The sequence below is a fragment of the Saccoglossus kowalevskii genome, chromosome 15, assembly GCF_978046115.1.
Source record: "Saccoglossus kowalevskii chromosome 15, keSacKowa6.1, whole genome shotgun sequence".
NCBI lineage: Eukaryota > Metazoa > Hemichordata > Enteropneusta > Harrimaniidae > Saccoglossus > Saccoglossus kowalevskii.
The window spans coordinates 21,460,224-21,470,630 of NC_140655.1; the positions used below are offsets into that span (position 1 = coordinate 21,460,224).

General features: G+C 34.5%; 1 protein-coding gene across 1 annotated transcript; it reads right to left on the reverse strand.

Annotated features, from left to right (window-relative positions):
- Positions 1–257: 257 nt before the first annotated feature.
- LOC100373590 (signal recognition particle receptor subunit beta-like) lies at positions 258–9,758 on the reverse strand. Its single transcript, XM_006822909.3, has 5 exons — positions 9,592–9,758; positions 7,079–7,173; positions 5,618–5,778; positions 1,038–1,229; positions 258–511 (listed from the first exon to the last, which is right to left on the reverse strand). Exons 1-5 carry the CDS (start codon positions 9,713–9,715, stop codon positions 295–297), a joined length of 789 nt encoding a protein of 262 aa, XP_006822972.2. The 5' UTR covers positions 9,716–9,758; the 3' UTR covers positions 258–294.
- Positions 9,759–10,407: the final 649 nt, after the last annotated feature.

The following is a 10,407-nucleotide window of genomic DNA, read 5'->3' on the forward strand; positions in this document are numbered from 1 at the left end:
CATTGGAATAACAGATCAACTTAAAGTTGGATTACAGAGGTTAATTGAATGTGTCAGAATACAGAGGTCAATTGAATTTGTCGGAATATAGAGGTCAACTAGTAATGAATGTCAGAATACAGGTCAACAGAATGTGTTGATGCTAAAAGGGCAATTCAGAAACAAGAACACATGTCAGATTGAAAGTAAACTGAATGTGTAAGATCAACTGCATCTACCAAAAACATAAGAAGACTAAATGTGTCAGATTACAGAGGTCAGTTGAAAAGGTTACATTAATATCATATTCATTGATTATGAAATTTGATATAACCATTTCTCAATCTCACTAATATCACCCTCACTTTCTTCACTTTTGGCCCCCCTAGCACTACACTCTACAAAGTCAACTTTAATTGGTTTAAGATGGGAAAATTCAAAGTCTTTGCCTTTTTTTCCAAGATAGGTTTTGTTACTTCCTGAACTGTCAATTCCTTCCAATGCAGCTGAACGGGTGATACGTAGTGTATTCCTATGAAACAAAAAAAACAAACTGGTAAGTCCAAAATCATAATGTCAGATAGCGCCCTCAGTGTTGGCATTTATGAACAAAGTCAAATTTAAGGGTATATATATATATATATCAATTGCATCAAATTAATTAATAAATCAAATTAAAACAATTTACAACAGTATTTTCGGACAAAAAGTACTAAGGAAATTCAAATAGGATCCAGAAATTGCAGCTCCAGTAGAGAACTAACTAGAAAGAATAGAAACAATCATCTTGCCAAAATCTCAGTCTTTTGTAAAATATGGCACTCTCACAATGGCATACATGATGATTAAAATGTTCATAAAATACAAGAACATGAGACTGTAGTTTCTCTTGTTAATATGAGCAGTCAGCCGAGGCAATTGAAACGAACAGGACATACCAGCATGCAAGGTTGGTAGTTGATTCTGCTAATGTGAGAAGTAGGTCGATTCAAATCAACAATCTTGGCATGTGAGCACACTAACCACACCCATTTCATCAATATGCAAATGATACTTACATCTCTTTCTCAAGCTGTATTTTTATCACATTAGACGACTTAGCCGTGGTGATGTCTGTCTTGTTGCATGCTATCAGGAATGGCAATGCATTGTGGGATATCACTTGGTCACTCAAAAGATTATATAATAACTCAGCGACTTCTTTTATATCCTTCTGAAATGTGACGCTATCGACGAGAAATACAATACACCTATCGAAAAAACAAAACAAATACATTAACTCTTCGTTAACCGTCAACTCACTGTCAAATTTCTAATTCTGGAATTATTGCTAGTCCCAGGAATATCACTCTGTAACCTACATTAAATCCTAGCAGTGTACCATGGAATCATGGGACATTGTTGCCTACACGCAAAGATTGCACCATGGAATCATGGAACATTGTTGTCTACATTATAAGATTGCATCATGGGACATTGTTTTCTACACTCTAAGATTGCATCATGGAACATTGTTGTCTACACTCTAAGATTGCATCATGGAATCATGGGACATTGTTGTCTACATTATAAGATTGCACTATGGAATCAGTAGACATTGTTGTCTACATTATAAGATTGCACTATGGAATCATGGAACATTGTTGTCTACATTATAAGATTGCACCATAGAATCATGGGACATTGTTGTCTACATTATAAGATTGCATCATGGGACATTGTTGTCTACATTATAAGATTGTGCCATGGAATCTTGGGACATTGTTGTCTACATTATAAGATTGCACCATGGAATATTGGGACATTGTTGTCTACATTATAAGATTGCATCATGGAATCATGGAACATTGTAGTCTACACTCTAAGATTGCATCATGAAACGATGTTGTCTACATTATAAGATTGCATCATGGAATCATGGAACATTGTAGTCTACACTCTAAGATTGCATCATGAAACATTGTTGTCTACATTATAAGATTGCACCATGGAATCTTGGGACATTGTTGTCTACACTCTAAGATGGAACATTGTTGTCTACATTATAAGATTGCACCATGGAATCTTGGGACATTGTTGTCTACACTCTAAGATTGCACCATGGAATTATGGGACATTGTTGTCTACACTCTAAGATTGCATCATGGAACATTGTTTTCTACACTCTAAGATTGCACCATGGAATCACGAGACATTGTTGCCTACACTCTAAGATTGCATCATGGAACATTGTTTTCTACACTCTAAGATTGCATCATGAAACGTTGTTGTCTACATTATAAGATTGCATCATGGAATCATGGAACATTGTAGTCTACACTCTAAGATTGCATCATGAAACGATGTTGTCTACATTATAAGATTGCATCATGGAATCATGGAACATTGTTGTCTACATTATATGATTGCTTCATGGAATCATGGAACATTGTAGTCTACACTCTAAGATTGCATCATGAAACATTGTTGTCTACATTATAAGATTGCACCATGGAATCTTGGGACATTGTTGTCTACATTATAAGATTGCATCATGGGACATTGTTGTCTACATTATAAGATTGTGCCATGGAATCACGGAACATTGTAGTCTACACTCTAAGATTGCATCATGGAACATTGTTGTCTACATTATAAGATTGCATCATGGAATCATGGAACATTGTTGTCTACACTCTAAGATTGCATCATGGAATATTGGGACATTGTTGTCTACATTATAAGATTGCACCATGGAATCATGGAACATTGTAGTCTACACTCTAAGATTGCATCATGGGACATTGTTGTCTACATTATAAGATTGTGCCATGGAATATTGGGACATTGTAGTCTACATTATAAGATTGCACCATGGAATCATGGAACATTGTTGTCTACATTAAAAGATTGCACCATGGAATCATGGAACATTGTAGTCTACATTATAAGATTGCACCATAGAATCATGGAACATTGTTGTCTACACTCTAAGATTGCATCATGGGACATTGTTGTCTACATTATAAGATTGTGCCATGGAATCATGGAACATTGTAGTCTACACTCTAAGATTGCATCATGGAACATTGTTGTCTACATTATAAGATTGCATCATGGAATCATGGAACATGGTAGTCTACACTCTAAGATTGCATCATGGAATATTGGGACATTGTTGTCTACATTATAAGATTGCACCATGGAATCATGGAACATTGTAGTCTACATTATAAGATTGCACCATAGAATCATGGAACATTGTTGTCTACACTCTAAGATTGCATCATGGGACATTGTTGTCTACATTATAAGATTGTGCCATGGAATATTGGGACATTGTAGTCTACATTATAAGATTGCACCATGGAATCATGGAACATTGTTGTCTACATTATAAGATTGCATCATGGAATCATGGAACATTGTTGTCTACATTATAAGATTGCACCATGGAATCATGGAACATTGTTGTCTACACTCTAAGATTGCATCATGGGACATTGTTGTCTACATTATAAGATTGCACCATGGAATCTTGGAACATTGTTGTCTACATTATAAGATTGTGCCATGGAATATTGGGACATTGTTGTCTACATTATAAGATTGTGCCATGGAATATTGGGACATTGTTGTCTACATTATAAGATTGCACCATGGAATTATGGGACATTGTTGTCTACATTATAAGATTGCACCATGTAATCATGAGACATTGTAGTCTACACTCTAAGATTGCATCATGGAACATTGTTGTCTACATTATAAGATTGCACCATGGAATTATGGAACATTGTTGTCTACACTCTAAGATTGCACCATGGAATTATGGGACATTTTTGTTTACACTCTAAGATTGCATCATGGAATATTGGGACAGTGTAGTCTACACTCTAAGATTGCATCATGGAACATTGTTGTCTACATTATAAGATTGCATCATGGAATCATGGAACATTGTAGTCTACATTATAAAATTGCACCATGGAATCTTGGGACATTGTTGTCTACACTCTAAGATTGCACCATGGAATCTTGGGACATTGTTGTCTACACTCTAAGATTGCACCATGGAATCTTGGGACATTGTAGTCTACATTATAAGATTGCACCATGTAATCATGAGACATTGTAGTCTACATTATAAGATTGCACCATGGAATCTTGGGACATTGTTGTCTACATTATAAGATTGCACCATGGAATCATGAGACATTGTAATCTACATTATAAGATTGCACCATGTAATCATGAGACATTGTAGTCTACATTATAAGATTGTACCATGGAATCTTGGGACATTGTTGTCTACATTATAAGATTGTGCCATGGAATCATGGGACATTGTTGTCTACATTATAAGATTGCATCATGGAATCATGGAACATTGTAGTTTTAATACACTCTAAGATTGCATCATGGAACATTGTTGTCTACATTATAAGATTGCACCATGGAATCTTGGATCATTGTTGTCTATATTATAAGATTGCACAATGGAATCATGAGACATTGTAGTCTACATTATAAGATTGCACCATGGAATCATGGGACATTGTAGTCTACATTCTAAGATTGCACCATGGAATTGTGGGACATTGTTGCCTACATTCTAAGATTGCACCATGGAATTGTGGGACATTGTTGTCTACATTATAAGATTGTGCCATGGAATCATGGAACATTGTTGTCTACATTATAAGATTGCATCATGGAATCATGGAACATTGTAGTTTTAATACACTCTAAGATTGCATCATGGAACATTGTTGTCTACATTATAAGATTGCACCATGGAATCTTGGATCATTGTTGTCTATATTATAAGATTGCACAATGGAATCATGAGACATTGTAGTCTACATTATAAGATTGCACCATGGAATCATGGGACATTGTAGTCTACATTCTAAGATTGCACCATGGAATTGTGGGACATTGTTGCCTGCACTCTAAGATTGCACCATGGAATCATGAGACATTGTAGTCTACATTTTAAGATTGCACCATGGAATTGTGGGACATTGTTGCCTACACTCTAAGATTGCACCATGGAATCATGAGACATTGTAGTCTACATTTTAAGATTGCACCATGGAAATGTGGAACATTATTGCCTACACTCTAAGACTGCACCATGGAATCATGGGACATTGTTATTGACACTTGAGGATTGCACCATGCCAATTGATATTCCAAAATTATTTGAGATTCTGAGTCACATTTTCATATAATAAATGTTTTGTTGTCTGGGGAACAAGTTCAGATGATCCGTGCTGATATTAACCAATCACTGGACAGCATGCAATACAGTAAACATTTCAATTTTACAAGAGACACATTTCATTAGTTCTAGAAGTCGGTGATAATTTGGTAGTAATGAAAATAACTAGGGTCCGAAAAAACCACAGTGACTTTTGAAAACTTTTGTCCTAATAAATGACATTAAAATGTAGAAATAAAATAATTGAAAATTTAAACAATATATATCTATATATGACGAGAATTTAACATGATTAAAACAGCTACATAAAAAGGTGATGATAGGCACAACAAGTACCTACCATACCAAGGTACGATATTTCCAAAGCATGTACACAAAATATTAATGCGCGACAGCCACCATACTTCCTGCAAGCCTGTTGTAATCACCCACCTTGCTTGGTCTTTGAACTGGTCTATTTTATGATTACGCAATCTCTCATGCCCTGGAAGATCCAATATTTTCAAAACTCCTTTTTTCTCTCCTTGTAGCTTATATGTACCGGAATTCTCTTTTATCGAAGTCTGTGTCATCACATATTTACCGCTTGTCAGCTAAAAATAGAACAACAATAGAGGGAATGTCAGGGAGATATAGACAAGTTTTGAATGTCCCATGATTCCATGGTGCATCTTGAAAACTTGTTTGGTACAAAACATAAGCTGATACAGTAAAATATTCATCTAAATCTGCATATTCCTGCTGACCGGGAATGAATCAGACAAAATTGACAGATTTCATGATCAAGTTTTTTGTCCTCCAACGTTTTTGTGCAACTATTTACAAGTCTGTAATTCTCGTAATTCAATAACAATTTTAACCAAACCAATGACGGGAATTATAGATTTTTGATTTTTTTTATAGATTTTGATTTGGCCATTGGTGTTATACTACTGTATTTGTTCTATTATTAACACTAAATTAAGTCATATTTTAATGATCCAGTAAACAGTAAATGCAATGTGCATTTCAAATAGAGGAAATATGGTATTGTTTTTTTTTCCAATGACTCCTGTTAGTAGTAGTTTAGAATCAATGTGTTTTTTGTGGTATGCAAGACATTTACAAAATACACCTGGCATCGATGATCTTATTAGCCATAAATGTATATTCAAACGACACATACTCAGTTTTTGATTGGTCAAATCTGAACCATGTAAAGTAAGATTCTCTCCATTGGTTAGTTCTGCTCTTTAGCCATGCAAATTTATTCAAACATCACTTAACACAGATTGGTCAAATCTGAACATCAAGCAGTCTGTTGGCTGAGATAGTTTTGCTGTTATCAATGGACATTTCAATTAAAGAACTGAAGATATCATTAGAAAATGAACAATATGAATAGTATCAAACCAATCGGACTTACAGTTTTTTTAACAAGAAGTTGAAAATAACACTTTTATCACGAAATAAACAAATCTGAGAGAGGTATACCTGTAGTACCTATATATAATATCAAAGCAATCAGACTTGCATTTTTTTACGACAAGTCAAAAGTATCACTTTTTACCAAAACATCACAAAGTGAACAAATCTAAGAGAGGTTTACCCAAGGTACATATACACAAAGTATTAAAGCATTCAGGCTTGTAGTTTTCAGGAAGAACTCGAAAAAGTAAAACATTGACACAGACTCCGACGGACAATCACTCATATGATAAGCTCCACTCGACAAAGTCGACAACGGAGCTAAAAAAAGTTGAAATTATCCATAACAATGATAATATCTTTGAGAACTTTTTATGAAAAAGTAAAGCTCGGGGAGAAAAATTACGCTTGTACTGTATCTGACTGATGTAACTGACTATCATTGTGTTTGACTATCATTGTTCGATGCTGAGCATATTCACTCACCTTACTAAACAACAAGGTCTTTCCAGAATCACATAATCCAACAAGTAGTACACCTCTTCTAGTGTTCTTTCTACTGAGAATTATCTTGAACAGAACTGTAATAATTATGAATTTCATTAAAATTATTGTATTTATTTCAAATTTGAGTTTCAATAAACTTAATTATTAGTATTAAGTGACAGAAAACTCAATCAAATGAGATGAAATAGAACCAGTTAAAATATTGAGTATTTGAGCAGAAACTACAAGTTTTAACCCAAGAATAATATTGGTTAACAAGTCACTAAAAATTAACTTCCACATTTAGGGCCACTTATCATTATTCTAATGATACAACAGATATATTTCACAGATGGGAGTGGTCTATTGTAATGCTGAGATGAAGAAGACAATGTCTTTTGCACTTGTTGTTTTATTGTTTATTTTATCCGAATCAATAAACGATAAATCTACATTCTGATTATTTTTTTTTATCATGCTACGTATGATGGAAGTGTACTTCACTGCAGTCAAGATGATGGTTGTGCGTGAAATTGAACAGGTCGTTAGTTTTCACTTTTAAATGTTTATGGGTTTCTATGAATCTTTGTTCACATAATACTTAGAATTCAATTCTGGCCTTCATTTCATGATGGGGTAAAAGTGTTATTCCTGTTCAATTTTAACAATGTTAGCTATTAATTCACATCTTATTTGTTTTATCGATCAGTATTGTATCTGTGGTGTCAAAAATAAATATCATCTTGTGTTAGCTTATTTTTAATGTGACAATATAAACAGTCAAAATAAACGTTCGAAAACTGCAGCAATTATCCTACTTCCAAAGAAACAAAGTCAATGTTCTTCCTGTGGTTTGTAGTTCCATGATTGGAGCTTGCTCTCTCAAGCAAATTCTGACTGATACATTAAAGTTTCTGGAGAAACACTAACTGACCTCTGCTTTTTATAATTCAAAAATGTAAAGTGGAATTGACGGAAACATTGAAAAAATTTCATTTAAAAAAAAATGTAGGTACAAAAATCTGGTTAGGATGATGGTTTTGGTTAGGTTTAGTTTTTCATGTTTCCATGACCACTCTCCCAGGTTTCAATTTCCGGAAATTCTACACGATGATTCACATTTTTGCAACAGTTCTTTAAAACCGGATCACCCCTACCTGAACCCTAACCCTAACCCTAAACCGGATCACCCCTACCTGAACCCTAACCCTAACCATGGAGGTAGAAAAGAGAAGGAGTGAGAACGCTATTGTTTCCGCTGGTTTCATGATGCTTTGGATTTATTTACTCAGTACACATTGTAATTATTTGGTAATCACGCTGTCAAGTGTCACCATTAATCGGCTTACATGTTTCGGCTGTATTCTGAAACTTCACAAAGATTCACGACGCACTGCTCATGCCCAAACAGATAACAATAATACAAAATGCAGCGAAAGATGTACGCTGAGTGTACTCAATACCCCAAATCTATTGTAACATAAGGCGCGATTTTCAACATCTGCACAGTTCTGCACACCGATGAAAATGCCCCGTCAAAACATCTCGTCATAAACTTATCATGTATCTTTACATTTCACTGCAAAAATTTGTGGGATTTTTTTAATCAATGTCCAAAGTTGCATGACTATTTCGATGAAAAATATCAGAAAAGAAGTAATCACACATCTTGGTAGCGTCAATATACAAAATTTCCAGTGCCTACAAGTGTGAAATGACCTTTATGACCCGATGAAGGTCATTGCGCACGCACAATTCTTTTATTCATGGTTTGCGCATTCAATTTTATAGACAATGTTTAAACAGAATTTATTTTTTTCAGTTCTACTCTCGTTTTCTTGTGTAAATAAGCGACTATCATCATGTAGATAAAACGACTTCTAAACAAAAACAATAATTGGCTTAACCAGAGAGAAGACAAAGGATGTTTATAAGATTGACATGGGCTTAAATAGCGTCCTCACTCCTTCTCTTTTCTACCTCCATGCCCTAACCACAGTCCCTCAACACTATGCACCAACACTCCAGCTCCCATGTAATTCAATATGCCCCTCCAAATAATTATAAGTGATCTAAAGAGGGTTATATAGAATTGAAATGGAGGAGGGGTAGTGGAGGGACAGGGTTGGGGGATTAGAGTTATGGGCGAGAGGGGCCTAAGGATGGAGCTCCATGACCTAAGGAACTCTTACCAAATAGTATCCATTCATTCACGCTCTCAGTTCCGTCTTTTTGTGATCGCATTCATAGACAATATGAAGTTATATAATTTAGTTCTTGGGTTCTCTGTATCGCGTTATTTTTTATCGGAAGGTTCATTTTATGCTCGCAGAGTTTTTGCGCACAAAATATACAAATATAGACTACTGAATTGCAGCTAAGAAAGCACATGTGGTATAACTACGAATAGATTTTTATTCTGAACCACAACACATGTGCCTTTGAAATGGTACCATATGTTCAGTGAATGGAATATTATCTTCAGAAACACAATTTGGTTAAAAAATACTAACCTATTGTTAGAATAACTACAGCTAAAGCAACCACAACACTCAAAACAACGGGATCTTGTTTGGATATTTCTTGTTTCAATAAATTCACGTAGCGATCGATTTCTCGAAGCTCTTTGGTCGCCATATTGAAACTGATGCAAGCGTCAAGCTCCCTCACTAGATGTAACTGCAATAACTTTTGTTTTTGTTATAAAGGCGCATGTGTGATGGCGCTCTCACTCGATGAACGTTGTTATACAATATCTGCCCCATCTGTTCATTTATTTTCACTATTTTGATGTTTTGAGCAATTTCACTGGGTTTTAAGTTCTAATAATATTATAAAAGTTCAACGAAAAACTACAGTAGTAGAATTATCCACAGGCTGCATTCTGTACAACCAATTATTGTGCCTGCAACGGTTCACACAGGTCTTATCCAATTTCAGACCATTTTATAAACTTATTAATCCTGATTCAATCTGATTTAAATAAATATGAAAGTAAACAAAAAATATTCATTATAATTTTTATTATTTTGTAATTTTTTTTATTATGTGAATCTTATTTTGTAATTTTTTTTTATTATGTGAATCTTATTTTTTATTATTTTAAATATCACCACCCTTGTGGGGTTTCATGATTAACAAAACTTGAAAAAAATACCAGCAACTAAAAATACAAATAAAAAAAATATCAAATATATGAAAATTAATTAAATGCATATTTGAAAAATGAAATAAAAAAAACAAATAATTTGTTAACTCAGTTCAGAAGTAAACATATCCTCGGGGGCGGACATCCGGGCATTTTCTACCGCCTGGCAACCCTCGCGGTG

Bases quoted from the DNA above. Each gene is read 5' to 3' on its own strand.
- LOC100373590 (XM_006822909.3), bottom strand. From the start codon at position 9,715: ATGGCGACCAAAGAGCTTCGAGAAATCGATCGCTACGTGAATTTATTG. The intron at 1,230-5,617 runs GTGGGTGATTAC...TTTTTTCGATAG, and splicing joins CAGTTCAAAGACCAAGCAAG to GTGTATTGTATTTCTCGTCG. The intron at 512-1,037 runs GTAAGTATCATT...TTTGTTTCATAG, and splicing joins ATACAGCTTGAGAAAGAGAT to GAATACACTACGTATCACCC.